Source organism: Lepisosteus platostomus, chromosome 22, assembly GCF_059453375.1.
Source record: "Lepisosteus platostomus isolate fLepPlt1 chromosome 22, fLepPlt1.hap1, whole genome shotgun sequence".
In the NCBI taxonomy this organism is placed as follows: domain Eukaryota; kingdom Metazoa; phylum Chordata; class Actinopteri; order Semionotiformes; family Lepisosteidae; genus Lepisosteus; species Lepisosteus platostomus.
This window is the reverse complement of record NC_142632.1, coordinates 12,612,757-12,633,545: the sequence shown is the minus strand read 5'-3', so window position 1 is coordinate 12,633,545 and position 20,789 is coordinate 12,612,757. Positions and strand designations below refer to the sequence as shown.

General features: G+C 37.8%; 2 protein-coding genes across 2 annotated transcripts; both read right to left on the bottom strand.

Moving 5' to 3' along the window:
* Positions 1–485: 485 nt before the first annotated feature.
* Positions 486–2,176, bottom strand: LOC148643513 (claudin-3-like). Its single transcript, XM_088616579.1, has one exon. It carries the CDS (start codon positions 2,057–2,059, stop codon positions 1,409–1,411), a length of 651 nt encoding a protein of 216 aa, XP_088472705.1. The 5' UTR covers positions 2,060–2,176; the 3' UTR covers positions 486–1,408.
* A 2,953-nt stretch (positions 2,177–5,129) lies between these two features.
* LOC148643512 (claudin-4) lies at positions 5,130–7,145 on the bottom strand. Its single transcript, XM_088616582.1, has one exon. It carries the CDS (start codon positions 6,889–6,891, stop codon positions 6,241–6,243), a length of 651 nt encoding a protein of 216 aa, XP_088472708.1. The 5' UTR covers positions 6,892–7,145; the 3' UTR covers positions 5,130–6,240.
* Between the last annotated feature and the right edge of the window lie 13,644 nt (positions 7,146–20,789).

Genomic DNA, 20,789 nt, shown 5'->3' with positions numbered 1-20,789 from the left:
TTAGAGAAGAAAATAAAAAAAAAGCTTATTTATATAAGACTTATTTCTGGAACATAAATGTTCCCAGAGAAATTATATAAGTTTGACTTTAAACAATGCGTTGTAATAGAGAAACGAGGGTGGTGAGGAGATGCACGTACACTCAGTCCTGTTGTGAAATCACAGTCATTTTACAGCTGTCTATGTCCAGGGAAGCAGTTGTATTTGTTTAGCGCCTGTTATATTTAAGATGGAACACAAAGTGCTGTAACTAGCGTTGACTCATTTCTCAGATGGCCACCCCTTTCTGAGTTTATGATGTTTCAAATATAGATTTTCTCTGTGCAAGGTAAGGCATAGCAAACAGAGCAGGTAGTGTACCTTTGCCCGACATGACATCCGTTCCAAGACCACTTCATGGACTTGAACAAATCGTTTGCATCAGATTCCTCTGAGATGTGTGCCTTTGTGGATAACATCACAGCTACAGACTGCAGCCATCAATATTGAATTTTGAAAAATTTTATTGACATTGCGGGACAAATAGCATATTGACATTCGATTCATTTTATTACTGGGCAAGATTTTTTCTAGAAAAATGTATTATATTTACAAAACAAATTAAAATATAAAACTGTTTACATGTCTACTATATAAATACATGTTACACACAAGTGGTTAGGAACAAAATGCATCTGCCATATGTTAAATGACTTTTTCATGAAATATTAAAATATTACTGTATATACTTTCACCCTTTACAGCAATTGGCTACCCCAGCACCTCTTTCAAAAATGAGATAACATTTATGTATTTTGCCAAATCTATGTCATTTATTGACAACACATAAAGTTCATAAACTATGTAAAGTATACGTATTAAAGTTAACAGCTGCTTTAAACACCAATTACAGAAAGATATTGTAATGCTACGGTTCATTGCCAGAAACAGGAGAACTGTAGTCTTCATATGCTTTGAAATGTCGAATGCTTCTCAATTATGAGTAATTATGGACAGTCTTCAGGAGAATACAAATGCAAAACCCAGTCTTGTGGGAATCATGTTCTGATTCAAAGCATTTTTTGCAAGCTAGCATTTACTTCTAAACCATTTTTTAAAAAAGGGTATGGTCCTGCAATAGACAAAAATCCATATAAAAACGAAAACAGACATTTGTGTCTTACAATTTATTCAATGGAGTTTCAGTATAAACCAGAACAACAACAAAAAAATGGAGTTACCTTTCAGAATCCAACCTGTGTGCAATAATGTTGAAACCAGTAAAGTAATGCCCTTGCTGGCATTACGCTAGTTTGTATCATTGATGTAGACGTCTTTTGTAGACCTCCGGAGGTCTTTATTTTACCCTGGATCCACGCTCGTCGGCGTCAATCAATCATGGCAAAAACAAAAGCCAACCTCGAGGAGTCTAAACGTAGTCTTTCCTGTCGTAGCCGCTGGGCACCCCTGACCGGGCGGTGGAGTATGCCAGCCTGGGAGGAGTATACTTGGTTTCCCGAGGTGGGCAGCTGCAACACAGGATGGAGCCACCGAGAAGCAGGAGTGCGGCCGCCGCCCAGCCAATGTACAAGGAAGCTCCGATTTCCCGTTTCTGCGCTTCGGGTATGATAGGACTGTAGAACTCCCTGATGATGGTGTTCGCAGACCAGGAGACCGGAATGAGCTGCATTATCGAAGCGATGTTGAACGTGACGCCAGTCGTGATCATGACCCTGGATTTGGTCACCTCGTCCTCGATGCAGCTGGTGCACTTAGCCCCGACGATGGACACCAAGATGCCCAAGAAGCCCAAGATGATAGAGATGACCTCCAGGGCTCGGGCTGCCTGCAGATCCTGGGGGAGAGCCAGCATGGAGTCGTAGACCTTGCACTGCATCTGCCCGGTGCTCTGCACCACACAGCTCATCCATATGCCTTCCCAGAAGATCTGGGCCGTCATGATGTTGATTCCGATAAAAGCCGATACTCTCCACATGGGTAGGGCACAGGCCAAAATACTGCCAATCCATCCGAAAACTGCCAAAGCCACTCCTAATATTTCTAAGCCTAGTGAAGCCATCCCTTTGTAGTGTTAGTCCTCGACAATTTCTTTTTTTTCCCTACTGGTGAGATCGCAAGGAAAAGCTTATCAGCCTGAGCACTGGAAACTCTCCTCTGTGAAGAAACTTATTCCCCCTGCCCCCTGGTATCTTTATAACTCTCCACAGGTAGAAGGTGGAGCCAGCTCGAAGCTGACATCATGTAGGGATTGGCTGAAAAGTTTTTCATATGTGTTCTGAGCGTCAACTATCGCAAGTTAACCTTTCGCCTGTGGTAGTTGTCACCATGTCATCTTTATGGAAAGAAAAAAGTAAATAAATGACCAAGGCCCTGTTGTTATATGGTTAAAGATTAACAGATAGCTTTTGGCTACATGAAAACATCAGTTAGCTTGATAATTATTAAAGACTCTGTACTGCTTACCAATTGACATGCTAAAGAGTTTCACTTCCATTTTAAATCACAAGTTAGAAAGAAATCTTCTTGGTAGTTTTCATACTAAAATATGCATTGTAGGTCCTCGGATGTCTAAACTGTATTCCTTTTGCTTTAATTGATGGTGTGTGAAAGACTGAAATGCTTTGTTATAACGTGTGTTACAGCAGTGGCACTCACAAAGCACTCTTGGTAAAGCTCTTTGACTTGAAGAGCTGCCAGTGTGAGCCTGGTTTTTTCAAGGATTACTTGGCAACATTGAATAATGCCGAAAGGTCAAAGTCGTTTTCTCCTTTTTCTTATCTTTGACAACTTTAAGACTGTTTTTCCAGTCAGTAAGTGAGCTAACCTGACCCCCCCGCCACTTACAAAGTATGAGCCTTAGTATTTCTTTTCAGGTTATGACCAATAGAAGACATAACATATTGGAGAGCACTGATTTGTAGAGTTGTTGGTCCAGATTCTACTGGGATACTACTGCTGTTGTTCTTTTGAGCATAACGCTACACTCATAATGCTTCAGTTAATGTTTTGCTCACAATAGGAACTCTCCAGGCTGGTCATGTAAAGAAGAATCTGTTTTTGATCAACTGATCTGGTTTTATGAAATATTGTCCCTAGAAGTTATTGCTCTTGAATGTGTGTGGAGGTTTGCTAAAGAAAGACATCTGATGTTTTTATAGCATATGTGTGGCATAGTTTAAAGTTAAACTATCATCACTCAAACATCGCTCATGACACCAAATGCTTTGATTGGGCCACCCCTGCTAGTGGATACATCTATTGATTACAGATATATATCAAACCTCTGAGCAAGACATGAGAAAAAGGTTGGATCTGTGATGTTTAGTAAGTGGTGTCAGTCTGATTTGGCTTTTTGAGTTTTTTGAGTTCCTGTGCAAGGTGATGTCTGAAAATTCATTTCCATGTCTGTATTTATCACCTTTTTGTACATGTAGAGTTAAATCAAATTTATCAGTAGGTTTTTAATCATGGTTCTCTGGTATCTGGTATCTGTGTTGAGCACAGCATTAAACCAGATTAAGAACTGCAGAGCTGTTCCGTGATTCAACTACAGTAAATAAACTAAATGTAGGAGAATAGTGTAAGGCCAAAGATCTTGTGAGATTAAAACAAAAATATTTTAAAATGTCCTCCCCCCAGTTTTTTTACGGAAAAATGCATTTCATTCATCTGCAAACATGTGGGCAATCAGTTGAGACTATCAAAAGTTGTGTAATAACAAAAATTGCTGGCATATTATGTTACATCTTTCAACAGAAGCTAATAACACACTGTATTTATAGAGGATAATGATAAAACTTCAAACAATGATGGCTTTAAAGAATCAGCAGGACACTGAGTTGCTGCCTGCCCAGCTGCTAAAACCCTATTTATATCAATTCTGATTTTTTTTGGTTTCGCTGCTCATCATAAAACTGGAACAGCTACTAAAATCCCCATTCTGATAAAGTTCTAAGCAACAATATTTATGCTTTGACTTCCTTAAAAGTCCGTCAAAGGCTGGAATCTGATGAGAAAAAGATTTTTATCCCTGGGATGAAAGCCTTGAAAGCCTGGCAGTGCAGCCTTAAAAAAGAGCACTCTGTTGTTTCCTCTTGCTAGCTTGAAACCGAAACCACCTGAAGCCCAGTGTTGTAGAAAGAGGTTTGGAGGCTGTATAGATTTCAAATGACAGCGCTCATTGCAACAGCGCAGTCCTCTGTAGAGAGTTGAGAAGACCTACTATTTTCTGTGCACAGACCCATGTCTTCCATTCTCTCTCTCTCTGCAATGTACTCGCATCTGCTAGGTCTAGGCTAACCGAGTACGCCTTCAGCTTTTAAAAGTCGGTTGCTAAACATTACTAATCTAAACAAATACCTTTCAGCTTTAAGCCCCACTTTCATTTAGTCATTCACATGTAAACTACCCAATCTATACTAAGGTTTGACTTTTTGAATTTAAATCTTCTGATGTTAAAGGAAACAAATCCCAATTTATGTGGAAGGGGCGTATTCTTGAATCTTGTATCTTGAATTTGTAGTCCCTGAAGAGCAATTAGACATCTATCAATAGCTGTAAATACAGGGAATGTGAGTCACTGGAGCAGATATAACCTTGGACCTAGTAAATGAGTGACTAGGACAGTGTGCTGAGTTTTCATTTGGATAAAAAAGAAACTCCATTGATAGGCCAACCGTACAGTAGGTACTAACGTTTTTGTCTAAGAGCAAAGATAATATTATTATCCCCTATAGATGCATGGTTTTCTATTCTCCTACCTTTAAAACAGTATTAATATCATGTGATGTGTACAATAACAAATTCAAGATATTGTACCTCAAATTGGAAATTAAAAAACTTACAGAACTGAGAAAATCCTTTTATGTCTGTAAGATTCTAAATTAATTAGTACTCTAAAGGGTTTAAAAAATTAAGTTTTGTTCTGGTTAAATATTATCTCATGTATAATGTTTGTCATAAAATTAATGTTAAATATTATGCAAGTTACAAGAACGATGCACACATTCAGAAAATTAAATTTTCATCCTCTATGGGCTATAATTTGGATTTCCACCAAATACTGATAGTTAAAGTATTTTGAAAAGAGCAGTTAAAGCAGAGAAAACACAACAAAACTTAGAACATAATGAAAGGAAAATTAATGAAGTTTAATTCAACTCAGAATGTGCAGGTAAGATTTCACACATACTGTTGTTTAATTTAACCAATTAACATACACTATTTACAAATGGCACTTTGCTGATTGATCATTTTCTCTGAACAGATACTCTCGGTAGTCCACATTTTTCAGAGAGACTCAGAAAGTGCTTTATCACTATTTTCTTTACTACTGCATGTAACTAAAAAAACACCTAAATGCAGACAAGGAAATGAGAAAAAAACACTAATATAATCTGTGCTAAAAATGAATATTTATCCAAAAATGCTGTTCACCCAAAAACTTTTGCTCCCCTAAAACTATCAAAATACAAGCTGTTAGCTGTTATACTACAGAGCTGATTCTCAGTTTATGCAAAGAAAATAATTTTATACTTAAATGCTGGAGCAAAAATGATTTGGGTTATTATTATTTTTTCTTAGAAGAAGAAGAAAGCACTTTATTGGCATTGTAGTATCTTTGGTCTGGCTGTTTTTTTGTTTGTTTTGCATATGTGTAGAGAGCATATTAAACATAAAAGAAAATCTACTGCACAGAAATAGTTAGGGCACTCATTATGGTTGCAATGCTTTCGTGTGAGAGGCTCTGTATTTGAATATAGGCAGATATAATCATATGCTTACCAGATTATTTTGCTCAAAATACCGAATGATTTGCTTACATAATACCTGTTCTTCTGACACATATCATGTAACGCTCTTTTCCTCCCTTTCAGTTATCAATTAATTCTAATATCAGTTGTTCACTTTTTTACAGATTAATATTTGTAGATGTGCAGATTATTTTCTATCTACAAACTAACCACAAATTGCAAGCCTTAATGAATGCAGTATATGTGTATTGAGAGGCACTGGCACGACATTTGTATAAGCTGAAGAGCTGAAGCTGGTACAACCTGTGCTGTTCCTTAATCATGTCCAGATGAAACCAGATGAGTTCATTCATTCACCAGCCATTTAGCTTTGCAGCTAAATAATTGTCATTACTGGATCCTACACATGCCGGTTTGTCCTTACAAGCACCTGTGGAAGCTACGAAGCATCAGAGGTACTTGAGAAGACTTTGCTGCTGCAGGCTGCTCACACGTAGTCTTTCTTTTCGTGCCTAGTGGTTGAGACGGACTTCGCTCCTGAGTATGCCACTGTGGGCGACCGAGAGCCACGTCCCTTCTGCGGACAGGAGCAGCAGAGCAGAGCCCCCCCTAGGATGAGAAGAGAAGAAGCACCCCAGCCAAAGTAGAGTGAATTCCCAAACTCTCGCTTCTGGGTCTCCTCCAGCAAGGGGTCGTAGAAGTCCAGGACGATGGCATTGGCGGTCCAGGAGATGGCGATGAGATGCAGGAGCCCCGCCACAATGAAAGTGATGCCTGCGCTAAGGATGATTTTGGGCTTGCTGGCCTTGTCCGGCGTGCAGTTGGTGCACTTGGCCCCAGCGACGGAGAGGAAAATGCCCACGACGCAAGCCAGCATGGAGATGATAGTCAGGGCTCGCGCAGCCTGCAGGTGGTCCGGGAGACCGAGCATGGAGTCGTAGACCTTGCACTGCATCTGCCCGGTGCTCTGCACCACACAGTTCATCCACAGCCCTTCCCAGATCACCTGGGCGACCACGATGTTTTGCCCTATGAAAGCCGTGACCCTCCACATTGGCAGGAAACAGGCCACCATCACGCCAAGCCATCCGGCCACAGACAGCGTTACGCCAAGTATCTCTAGGCCAGCCGAATACATTTTGTCACGTCTTCGTTTTTAAAAATGTTTGGAAACTTTTCTAGAACTCAGAAAACCAGGTGTTCTCTCTGCCTGAGGAGCGCCCTTTTAGATGGTGATATCAGATCTCCCTTGCTCACAGTGCTGAATAGGTGATAATGGGGAGAGGGAGTGGGAGAGAAACTGAATATGCCTTCTTTATACTGCAAAGAAGGTGGAAGGTGGAGTCAGTTTAAGATGGCTTCATGCAAGCACTGAAATAAAATCAGATTAAATAATTCACGTAGTATTCCAAGGTAAAGATTTTAATAATGTTACCAGTAGGGGCAATCTTTTACTTCTTTAAAGTTGATGTATCTTTGAAAACTTCACTTCATTAAACTTTTGCTATGTTAAGAACAAACAAGTCAGGTAAAAGTAAAAAGTAAAGTAAAAGACCACATTCCATTTTTTTAAGTTATCTTGATTCAGTTGAAATGTCAAACTATTGATCTTGCAACACTCTCCCAGTTAGAGATTAACACACATTAGTTTTAAGTGTTAGTCTACGTTTTACTACAGTTACCCAAAGTGAAGTTTGTGCACTATTTTCTAAAAATATTTTGATCTAGTGCTTTTGCAGAAGAAGAAACTCTCTCAAAGAGTAGAGGTCATATTATATTGTTCTTAGAAATATTTTCTTGACACTAAAGGTATAAAAACCAGGAAACAATGACAGTTTTGTGTCATAATTGAAGTAATTTACATGAATAGCATATTGTGTAGTTCACAATTTTTAACATACAAAATGGCAAGTAACTATTTGCCGGTGTGTGTAATTTTAAAATAAAATACATTGTCAAAAAGCATATTGTCTGTACCCAAGTTTTACATATTTGTTGATGCAGTGCCTTGCCATAGTTCTTTCATTACTAAAAGGTTACCAACTAATTAATACATCTCATTAAAGAATTAAAGGAATTGTTCTTGATAAAAAGACTTTGTTGCAGAGCTGTATGCCTTTCATTAACCTTGGAAAAAGCTGCTGAATCACCCTAGCAATAGGATTGCTCTTAGCAGTCTTTAACTGTGCATCCATACAATCGTGGCCTTTGTTTCTAAAGGTTGCAAGGAAAGGGATACTGAAATTAAGTGCAAGCGCTAACATTTAACTCTTGCATTGATTTCAGATTCTGAACTTAATTTTTGCAATTAAAACATTAACAACCTGCCTAAAAGAAAAGAACATGATCTAAACATATGTTCCTCTTTATTTCAGCATTCATAAAATATTGTGCTGTTGAATTGTTTGAGCTTTAGGCCATTGAAACACTATGTTAAAAAAACTAAATGAAATATCTGTCATATATTATTGTAGTGGATACAAAATTAGTATAATTAGTTGCTTTTTGCAGAAAAACTAAAATGAATTCTGCCTGAAGAAATTATGGGTTCTAACAGCAAAATTGCTTTTCCATGCTGCTCCCAACGTAGGCTGAAAAGCTTTAGGGTGTATAGTTTTTTTATAAGCCAAACACTTAACACCAGGAAGAAATGTTGACTTTGAGAAGACAAAATTAATAACCAGTACAATGATGTCACTGAGACCTCAAGTAGAACAAAACTGTTAACTGTTTATAACCCCAGAGCACTCTGTCACTGTTACACTGTTACAAACACACACAGCTGGCGTGTTTACATGCTCACAAATATTTTAAACAAAAGCACAAGAAGATGCATCCTGGTAGGTTTTTGTAACTGTAAACACTGCTGAACACGTCTTGTTATTCTCTCAAAAAGAGGACATATTTTGGGATGTGAAAGTTGCCACTTTAGGTTGTATCATGATTCTTCTCCTGCACTGGCAGGTCTTGGTACAGTACCTCCCATCTGGGATGATGTCACACACTACAGGATCAGCACATTTGGAGGGAAAAATCCACTCATTTTTTAGGTTAAAAAGCAAAATTGGTCAAGATCTTCCTCAGGCAGAAATAGCACCCAGTATTTTATTCAAGTGAAAAGGCACATGTCTGATTCACAATATCTGGAGAACTGGAGCACAGTGACTCCTGAATGCAGGTGTTGATGCACCTCTTGTCTCATGATAGGTCTTCATGTTCAGACTCACTCTTCGGACAGCATGAAACTGTTGGACTTGATGGTGTGGTAATGAGCCTTCCCCCCACTGCTGGTGATCCTGATTGAGGGATTCAGGACACTTTTCACTTCAATGTTACCGTATATTTGTCTCTGTTTGTGCAAATCCATCAATACATCTTTGTTGTAATGTTGTTTGTGTTAGGTTTTAATCTTTTAATGTTTTATATTTCGTTGCCCCTGAAATTTCGTACAGGATATATTTCCCAGCTTTCATTTTCAGTATCAACCACCTTTAATACCCTGACATAGAAATCTGCATGCAACCTAAGAGATATCGGACCTTTAATTGGCTTTATTGCTGGTAAATCGAACTAACGAGCTAACACAGATAAGATACAGTACTGTATATTAATACTGAGAAGCATTGAAAATCCAACAAATGAATATTGAGTCAGTAGCATTTGTTGTGTTTTAATGCCTCTTAGTCTTCAAAAGGGAATAATAATTTAATTTGCTATTTAACTTAATCATTAACATAATCTGCCGAAGTTTAAAAAATCATGGTTAAGTGAAATAGTTTTATTAATGTAATATAGTAATAAACAACTACAGCTGGAAAATCTTAAATAGTTGGTATTGTTCTGACTACTGCATGGCTGATATAAATAAAAAACTGATAACTCTGCAGGTTATATTCTTCATCTTATCACAGGAATGGTTCTCCTATCAGCACTGCATGACTGATATTAATAAATACTGAATAATAACTCTGCAGGTTATATTATTCATCTTATCACAGGGCAGGTTCTCCTATCAGCTAAACATGGCATTACCTATACTGTACATTATTGACACAAACAATAAGGTATTCACTGATAAGATATACATTTTAAGGTTTTGAGGTTAATGTGTTTAACCAATTCAAATAATGCCATTAAGTGTGGACTTAGACATGAAGATCAAATATTTCCTGTGTGCTCAAGTAAATAAGGTAATTTAAGAAGAATGGTTACCTTCATGACACTGTAAATAAGGTCTAGACCCCTGTGAATACAGTGTGCAGTCACTGGGAATGGATGTGTATTTAGTTATGAAGAGAGAACCACTGGTTTATATCAGTCATATAGCATTATTCAGTGTCTCCAGAATTGGACTGTCAGTATTGCAAGGTATTCGGTACAATTTTATTTCATGCGTGTCGAACTGAAAATAAACTATTTATAGCCAAGGTGGCCATCAATGATCCTGGAGCCATCATACTTAAAGATAGCCTTAAATCTGGGTATCTGGTCTGATATCTGCAGAACATACTGTATCATATTAATTAAGTAATTCCTTACACTTATATAGTGCTTTTCTGGACACTCCACTCAAAGCACTTTACAGGTAATGGGGATCCCCTCAACCACCACCATATAACTTCCCCTTAATTAAGCAACTCCAATTAAGATCTCAGCTGGAATGAATCCTAAAAGATTTTGACCCGGCTCAAGGCTGGATACCCTTGATTTGCATGTGATTCATGTTATTATCATGAAAAATACCAATCGGGTCATTTTAAATGACAAATTAGAGTCTATTTACATGGCTTTTAATACAAGTACAAATTGCTTCCAAGCTTTGATGAGGCCCTAAGGTGCCCTGTGATGCCCTGGGACAACATCACATGAATACTGGTAGCATTACTCATTTATTATTCAAGCAGTAAATGCCTACTGATAATTATATTAAATCTATGTTTGTAATTCAGACATGATTACAGCAAGTGTATTTCTAAGCACTATGATTGTCCATCACTCTGTTGTGGTAGTATCAAGCTGTAGAACTTTAGACAATAAATCCCAACTCCAGTTATTGGCATTAGTATTTGTATTAGAGTTGACCTTATTAGTACCTCATAAGAAGAACTACAAGTATGGTTTGGGTAAAAATCAATGTTGGACATTAGCTAGCACCTGTACTCCTAACACTTAGAGAAAACTCCCTCCCTAATTCTCCACTAGTGAAGTCATGCAAATTCAGTTTCTGTTAGCTGCTTCCTCTCCAGAGGCCTGACAGTTTCAGTTGGGAGTGGCCTGATCTCCCATCTCCTCTTGTGTTTGCATAGCTGCCTGTTGGGAGACAGGCTCTGGTCTGCCCTGTTCTTATTAAAATGCTCATGCAAATAGAAATTTCAATGAACTAAAAACTTGTTGGGTTTTGAAATTATTTTCATTTTTAATATTATGTCAACAATTTTTATAGAAGCAGGCATTATAGAATTTAAAATATGGGGCATTAAAAAGAGCACCTTACAATCAGGTTTATTTGGAATAATCAGGTTATACAAAAGATAATATAGCATAGTTTATTGTAACTAAAGTACATCATTGGCTAATTCAGTTTTTTTCTTTTTTCTTTATTCTTTATTTAATATACATTTAATCCTGTTGGAAATGCACATGGTTCTTTAAATTTCAGTGCTCACTGTCTAGGTTGGATCTATCCAAGATGCAACTTTGTTCATTGTAACTCTGAGAGTGTTTTCTGTTTTCCCCTAACAGAGGTGCCTTAAGGCTATGGCTCTCTAGTGTTTGTTTCTGTGTAAAAAAAATTGACCTTAGTGGACATTGTGCAATGGTGACAGTCTGGCACACCAAATGTTGCTGGATTGAAACCAAATTTCAATACAGCAGCACAGACACCATAATATACCAGTAGGTGGCAGCAGCAAATTTATGAAGAACGCACTGTATGGTCAGACACCAAAACCTAGCACTTATTTCCTAAAGCTACAGACACTAATTGTAATAATAAGAATTTCCATGCATCAGTAAAAAGGCTCAGTCACCCACCACTGAAAACGGAACAGTGTAGAACTCTGGCAGAGGACCTGATCTTTAGGAGTGAGTTTGGAGCTGCCTGCTGATTAGGGAGTAAAGCTATGCACACCCAGAGCCACCGAGAGAACGGGACTGAATCCCGGCAGGGACAGGAAGCGATGCTATCTCCACACATATTCGGGTAGCCAATATCATGGTGAGGGGTATGGCCAGGGCCTTTCCAGAAGCATAGGGTACATACTGTACCCTCAGGGACTCCAAACACAGGCTTTGTGACATTGTTATTTTCATTTAGTTAAAAATCCAATTTTTTCCAGATCATTAGTTAAAATTTTCAACTACTTTTATGGAAAGCTAACAGGAAAAAACGGCATCCATTAAAAATGAAGAATTTTTGGAAACTTATTTTAGATGCTTTTTAATTTAATGAGCACACGACTGGTATGTTTTGTGTATTTGCATATTCTATATTATTTCCCTTTCTTATTTCTCTTTAATGCAGCAGCCTAATGTCACTTCCCTTAATATTGTCCCTGGCCCATGCCTTTGAGAGCAAGCTGGGGGTATGAGAAAAGAATTCCTCAATTCTCAATTCCTAAATAACTTGTATATGGCCAATAAAGTGATGTTATCTGATCTTACCTTACATCAGAGAGATTTTGGGTGCTTTCCCTTGGCATTGACACATTGACACACTGATAAGTGATCTAAAGCCAAGAGATAGCACCTTGATTGTTTTTTAAAAGAAATTACATTGCAATAGAGGGAGACACACAAGGGCGGTGGTGTTCATTATTATGTTAAAGGCTTGCATGGCTCGACTCAGACATGCCTTGAACTGAGTCAAATTGTCTACTCCAGCTCCGGAGACACGCAGGAACACTGAAAGAAGCCAATGGGTTCTTAGCTCATCAGAGAACATTCTTTTTACGACATAATAAAACATGCCAATACTGTAACATTAAATAAACACAGAACAAATGTGCTTCTTTTCTAGTCAAATACAGCAGACATACAGTATCATCCCTCTGAACTTGATTCAGCCCAGCCCTGCAGTCTGCAGATCTAAACTGATACTGGAAGAATGGCCATATGAGGGCCAGACATTCATGTGAAATCAGACACCACTAAGAAGGATTTAAAGGAAATGCCATCTTTTGATTAGAAATTCACTAGAACCTTTGGATTAAGGATGATTCTGCTTCTCTGTTTTGATGGCTTTTTAGTGGAACAATATATGTTTTGTTTGTATTCTGTAGTTGGATAATTGGGATTTCTGATAAATGATTAAGCCTGTCCATAAGAAATGAAGGATAAAGAGTGATCATTTTAATGCAATTTAAGCCATGTTTCCTGCTTGGGTTTTTTCTCCGGGGGGGGGGGGGGGTGTGTGGTTATTGTAGCACAGTACAGTGACTATCCCCCATATTATAATCACATCATTATGCAATCAGTTTTAGAATCTGTTTTAAATCAGACTTTGGCAAGCGGTTTTCTGTCTGTTATGAATTATTATTGAACTGCGTTTGCTGCATCTGTGTTCTGTATGTGAAGGTGACAGCCATGTAAACTTGCAGAATGTAAGTACACATTGTGAAGCGGGTCATGTCCTTCTTCTGATGGGAGTATGTGAAAGCGACAGTTGTCTGTGAGTTTAATAAACAACTGTAAATGATCTGAAGGTCAAAATAGAGATTGAGAGGTCAGTGTGATAAATGAGCTCTTTCTAACAGCATCCAATAGTGCCTTAAATCTCCTCTCCCATTAGACAAAAGATATGTTTCAATCTGAGAGTCAGCCAGTTACATTTAATCTCAGTTTTTAGGAATGTGCTTTCAGTGTAATGGAACTTTGATGTTTTTTTTTTTGCAAAAACAAAGTGAAACGCATTGTAGAAAGGGAGTAGTCAGATCCTAATTAATTAGACGTAAACTCACTACTGAGACATTGAGACAAAGCTTGCCTGTGAGCACGAGGCTGATGGTACCCTCTCTTTTCACAAGGAATGAGTCAGGGAGCCCCCGCGAGAGTGAAAATGGGGTGGAGGGAGGGGTGCGAGAAAGACGAAAGAAAATGGGGGAGCTCGGCCGACGAGATGGTAATGCTAGAGTGGGATTGGGACAAGATCAGAAATTTAATCTTCTTCCAAACTTCTGTCACAGTTTCTGTTATGTTAATAGAGGGATTAACAGAAAATGAGTTTTGTTCTTTTTAAAAAATGTCTAATATTACACGTTATTTATATTACACATAAGGGGGCACTGCAATGCTATTTTTAAATTTATACCACAAATTTCCATCACAAAATAGCTGAAAATTGTAGGTGTGTGCAGCACCATTTTCTATGATTCAGAACGTGGCAACACAACTACTGATGAGGTGAAAAGGCCCTATTACATTGTAAATAAGCAGGTTTTTTTTTACATTTCTTACAATACAAAATAATTATTGCTCTTTTATGTACTGTTTTTCTGACAAATAGTACTTCTTGACTCTGCATGCAGAATGGCAACCTTCCAGCCACAGACGCAGATCCTTAGCCACAGAGCCACCCCACCACCCAGGCCAGTGGTTGTCGACAATATGGAGACCATACACTACTTTCCCAAAGTTCTCGATTTTGTGTTTACTTTGGAATTGGTAAAATTTTGCGATGCTGTCAATTCATTTATTTTTTACCGAGATTTAATGACGCGTCTGAGATATTGGGACTGTAGTTCCCCTTTAAGACTTTAGAAAATGTATAGAAAAATAGGATTTATACTGTTTGGTAACACTTGGTAACAGTTAATCCCAGAACTGTGCTTGTGGAAGGAAGTATGACTAGGGAGATCTTCTCTAGTACAAAAACCAGATGCTTTCTCTTATCTTAAAACTTTTTTTTTCTGTGAGCAAACTGTATATTTTATTTTCTTGTTATGCCTTCTTGCAAAAATACTAAAAACGAAGAAAAAAAAACATATTTCTATGAATGCCAGTGATTTCCAGCAAGTTGTTGTGAAAGCCATATCTGAAACTTGTGGGCTGCATTACCAGAGGATTGATGTCATTCTAGTATCATCCAGGTACTATCAACCTAACAAACAAGATGAACTAAATATGGCCTCCTCACATATCTTACCTCTCTCCTGTTCTTTCATTTTGTTTGCGGTTTGAAATGAATATATGTGTATATGCCTGAGTGTTTCAGAAATGTTGACAAATTGGAATGCAGAATTGACAAGAGGTAGGTCCACAGTCCTTAAAGACTTGTCTGTTCCCAAAACTGAAAGGCAAAACTCTATGTAATGCATTTTCAGAATATTTTTAGATAACAAAAAGAAACAAGCAGGGCTGAGATCTACTGGATACTCCTGGTCACAGAGGGCGCTAGTGATGCTTGTATGTGTACATCATACTGATTGATTCACACACAGGTGGGTGAGGAAAACAAATACAAGATGAATGGTTGTTTGCTCAGTACAATGTAATCCCCATTGCATTTATGCAGATGCTGCATCTGTAGTCTGACAAATCGTCCTTTCTGGAATAGTTTCACATACATTTCACATTTCACATTGGGAGCAGTGTTTGTATTAGCGATAATGCATCAGTCATACGGCAACGTATTAGGTAACATCCCATTTCTGAAGATCTTAAAATCATTTTCTAAATCTCTTCTGGCCTCAGGACTGTTATATAATAATAATAATGTTTCTTTATTAGCCCAATACAATTTCTTGCATTAGGAATGCATCTTTTTGCATACCCCAGCTTTTTCTCCATGGAGACACAGACACAGAGACAGGGAGAGAAGCTTGGGGTCAGAGCGCAGGGTCTGCCATTGTACGGCACCCCTGGAGCAGTTAGGGTTAAGGGCCTTGCTCAGGGGCCCAACAGAGTAGGATTCCTCTGCCAGCCGTGGGATTTGAACCGGCAACCTTCCAGTCACAGGCACAGATCCTTAGCCACAGAGCCACCTTGAAGGTTAAAGTTTTGTCCACTTTCTATTAACTGCTTTGTTAATAAATAACACGTCCAGCTATGAAGTATAAATGATATCAAATATAATATTTAGATTTTACATTACAATGTATTCTCAAATAATAATTGTAATTATAACTCAAATACATTATTACCCAAGTATATTCTTTGTTTTTCACTGCATTTAGACTGAATTGTTTTGAAAATAAAGCTAATTTATTGGCTTAGTTTTAAGACTGTTGCCAATTGTTTTTAGCTCAGAATGTATGAAATGCTAATTTAATGGTAAATACTAACTTGAATTCACCACACCAATAACCTGTGATCATTATCAGGATTTTATTAATAACCAGTTCCATACACTATCGATTTTCTTTGCATGCTTTACTCATAAGTATTTTGGTATAGTGTAGTATCAATTAAGATGTAGTTGTGATTTTTAAATATCTTTTAAAGTAATATTATCTTTGTAAATATTATCTACCAGGAAATACAATTAGGATAATTTCTGCTAATGATTCTTTGTAAAAGGTACTGCAATCATTGAAACTGTTTGAGCTATAGCATAGTTCTAACTATATTCGTCTGTGCATTGCTGATTTTTACTTCTCTGTGTCTCAGCTGTGTGGAAATGATAATGTGGTTAGTGCTAAAAGAGTTTGATTTCGTAAGGGCATGGAGCTGGGGCCTTCTCACTGGTGTTTCATTTATATTGGTGGTAATCAGTGTGGATGGGCTGCAGCTTAGCTGATGGATGTGCACTAAATTCAGAAATGATGGTTCATTCAGCAAAAAAAAAAAACAACAGAAAAGGGTTAAAGAAACAAATTCTGAGCTGTCCCATTCACGGATGAGTTATAACAATGTTTTCCAAACTTGTTTTCCTGTCCTGTCCTCTGTCCTTGTGTCTCTGGGGTTTTGTGATTGCCTTCACTGGGATCTTTACTTACGTGAAAATAGGAGAAACTGTCTGAAAGCCATCCCATGTTGTCTTCAAAGGCCTTAAGGCATGTAATTGCGCATACATGAAGTTTCAGTTTCTCCTTTCCTGAGGACTTTGTCGTCAGTCTGGGTTGTTTCTCCTGCATTATTTACTGAAAGCAGGTACTCATCATCTATTTAAAGTAACCACAGTGAGTTTCATGGTGGGTACGTTTGACTCATCTCTGCAATATCTGTTACATGGTTAGAACCAGATTGTGGAGTTTCATGTAAAGATTATGAGACCACATACTGCTCCACTATATTTAGTTTCTGCTTGCCCTTAAACTATGGTTTTGCTAATCAGGTTTTTTTGATCAGCCCCTTGTAAATTTACAAGATCACTGTAAATGCTCGTGATTAAAAGTGATTTAAATTCCACATCTTCAGCAATTATAGTACTATTAATCTTGTTTCTGTCAGAGAATTTCTTTTCTTGTTTTTGTAAAGCACTGACCCATTATTTAATGCTAAGACTCTGGGAAAAAGCAATAAAAGAACTGGTTAGCCTCCTTAATGTTTAATCATCCTCAGCTCTGTGCTCAAAGGAAGTAAAACAATGATTGTCTCTGTGTTGGTTGTGTCAAATTACAGGGCATTGTTTTTCTCACAATACACAGAAACTCAGGTGGATTATGGATAACATCCCTTTAAAGCAAAACTCAAACACCTCTGCCAGCAGTAAACCTGTCCCCTTGAGCTGTGATTGGGCCTCCTTGAAGAAAAACAAATTTGTTCGTTGGTTGGTTTGAATGGTGCCTAGATTGTGAGTTTTTACAGGTACAAGATTAAATTTAACAGATGCAGGCAGGAAAAGCTGGAAAACTGGGGTTTGTGGGGAGTATAAAATAATCAGAAACAAATTTTAAAATAAATTCTAGAACTGATTAGATGCTACATATAAAAAACCCAATTATGTCCTGTTTTTCAACCACAGTGTTATCTCTCATGATCTAATACGGAACCTAAAACAAAAGATTCAGAATTAACATTGAGGTAACTGCTTCTTCAGAGACCTAAACTATGAAGTATTAACCCCCCAGAACACACGTTTAGTTATTATTTAGTTTATTACATTTTCTTAAACACTGGGGACACTGGTGTCTGTTTTCTCTCAGACTGTGTTCTCAAATGATTGTTACCAAATGTTTTACATAGTTTCAGCGTGTACTGTCAGATAATCAATATTCACCTTGACTAGTCAACCACTATTGAACATTAACCCAGCCAGGAGGAAACAGGCAAATGGGACCATTCAGGCATTTTGCTGAATCCTATAGCTAATGTAAAATTATTTTATCCCTCCCTGCTAATGACAAGGATGGCCAGGCTTTGCCAGAGCATATTAATACAGGCTTTTGCTTCTTTATGCTTTCTGTTCTGTAGAAGAAGGTGTTTTGTATTTACAAAAAATACAATACACTGATTTTTTTTAACATAGATTGAAAAGGCTTCTAAATATAAAGTGCATTCCTTGTTGGTTTGGGACCAGGCTACAAACTATAAACAGATTTATGCTGAATTCAAAAGCTTTGGAAATTTAATTGAATCTGAATTGAAGGGACTGCTGTAAAGAGGGGAAATAATTGTAATTTCACTGTTGAATCGGGTGCTAACTCTGACCCATAGGGCTTTTCTGTTCAAGTGAATCTCCCAAGCAAATCTTGGGATGGGATGTTAAAAAATAATTTTAAAAAATGTTACATAGAACCTCAATGCACAATTTCCAAGGAAACTTTGAAAGGATTTAGGCCATGTATCCACCTGATACAATTCCATGGTACCGTTTACATATTATGGAACACAGAACCAGTTGAACCAGTTCAGATAACCAAGGGTGCTTTAACCTCCTCCTTTAGTTACACAAACAAAACCTTTATAGTTCAAGCAAGAGCTTGCAGGAGGGAACAGTTACCATGAGAACACCTTTAGCAAAAGAGCACAAGGGAGCTTTTTTTTGTTATTACCTGAGCAGGTGTGCCCTGTGGGGAATTCAACAACCCTTTCCCAATCCAGTTTCTGAGCAGTGATATCTGGTAGAAAAGGTTTAAAAGTTCATGAAATAAAATATCAACTAGAATTTAATTCTGAGGGGGACTGTGGGTCTGAGTAGTCCTCTTCTAAAAGAAACATTGTTGACAAAGGAGATTACAATTCAGGGTCTGGAAAGGTCAGTTAATAGCTTATCCAACTGGGTAGCTACAGAGTGCCTTTTTCCCCTTAACTTTTCTGTGCACATGAAATACAATTGTTCCTGGAATCAGTGTGCTGTGAACCATTTACTCTCCATCGTCTTCTGTCCCCTTTATGTTTTAGGGTCCTGAACTCCAGCTGCTTCAGAAATCGTTCATCCAGGATGATTTTTCTGGCAGCCAGTACTGATAAGTTCTGCTTGTATTTTAATGCTATACCGAGGTATGTATCTTCCCACACAAAGGTTAACATAGAAAAGACATAAAGTAATGTGATAAAGCATTGCAAAGTGCATAGAGCATATGGCAGCACAATACTAGAAGGTCCTCAAGCAGAGTGGGCAAAAGCTTTATAAAGTAATTCGTATGCAGGGTCCAAGCTAATCTTTCCAGTTTTAGTGTATGTGGGCAGAAGTGTGGGGCAGTGGTTAGGGTTCTTGTAACTGCAAGATCAGGTCTCATGTTAACATGGTGTTAATGTTATAACACTGCTATTATACTCTTGAGCATCCACTTGTTCATGTGAGAAAGGAAAGTAAATGCATTTTCATGGATAGGTATGGAAGGCCAGCATGCAAATTTGCCTCTCTAAACTGACATGAAAGTCAATAGGGGTGTTCCACCCTCATCTGCCATACAGGTTTCACCTTTCTGGGCCTCTAATAGAACAAAACAGGTTTTTCATCAGCAGTCTGTCCCAAACCATTATGTGCTTAATGAATAAACAAAATTGTCTTTCTTGCTCTACAGTGTCTGCCGTCTGCCAGCTTTTACAACCAATAATCTTATGTGAAAGAGATAAACCTTTATATTTTTTGAGGATAAAATATATATTGCATGTATATGCTGTATATATCATGCATTTGTATGTATCCAGCATTTAGAATTAGCAGAACCAATCCTACATAATCTAAACCTCCATTCCCACCCCTCCTTACTCAATCGGGTCTTTAGCATCTGAAATTACTAATACACTTCAAGGTCTTTAAGAGAAACACACATACTTGAACATTGCCAGAGATTTTAATTGCTTCATTTGCCAATTTATTTCTCTTGATGCTTTGGTGAAGACCATCTTGAGTAGAAACCAGAATGTATTAAAATCTAACCTATAATTTGGCTATGCAGGTAATTTCAGCATCTATAAAATGTCAGAAAATGTGGATGTGCTTTGGGTGTTTGGTGTTTACCTAAGAAGCGAGAGAAGCCAACATACTATCCAGATGTCTATAAAAGAAAAGTGCTGTGAAAATACCTGGCACTTTTTTTATGTGTCATTCCAAAAACATTTCAATTTGTACCTATTAATCAGAAAACTGGAACCCCTTACTCATAGCCAAAAGAGATACTAGGGATTGAAGTCCTCAAGTCTTATCTCAAGACAAACAGAGCAGGAGGTTTTGTCAGAATCCTTACATTGTCATCAGCTTCATACCAGTGAATGAGGCTTAAATGGTCTCATATAAGACTTTGTTGAACAAAGGAACAGGTAAATTTAGGTTTATTCCATGCTGAAAAGAAAAGAATGTAGCCTTCTTCGGGTGTCATTTATTGAGCAAATGTAGTCTTTTCCTGTGGTGCAGAATTTTAAGGAGACCTACAAAATGTACTGGCACATGGTTAATACCAATTGTAACATTTCTCCTGCAAAACCAGGAGCTCTCAGATCTATGTCATTTTGATATCGCTAATGCACCTTTCCGATGCTAATTTTAATGTCAGAGTGCTCATCTAGCGTATAGATTGGTCAGTGATCTGAGACTAGATTACTGTGTAATGCTGGGTAACGCAGACATGAAGCCGTGCATTATTAAATAACTGATGACAATACCTGCTAATTCTCTGGGTGTGACTGCAGTGTCACATGGTCCTCTTAGTC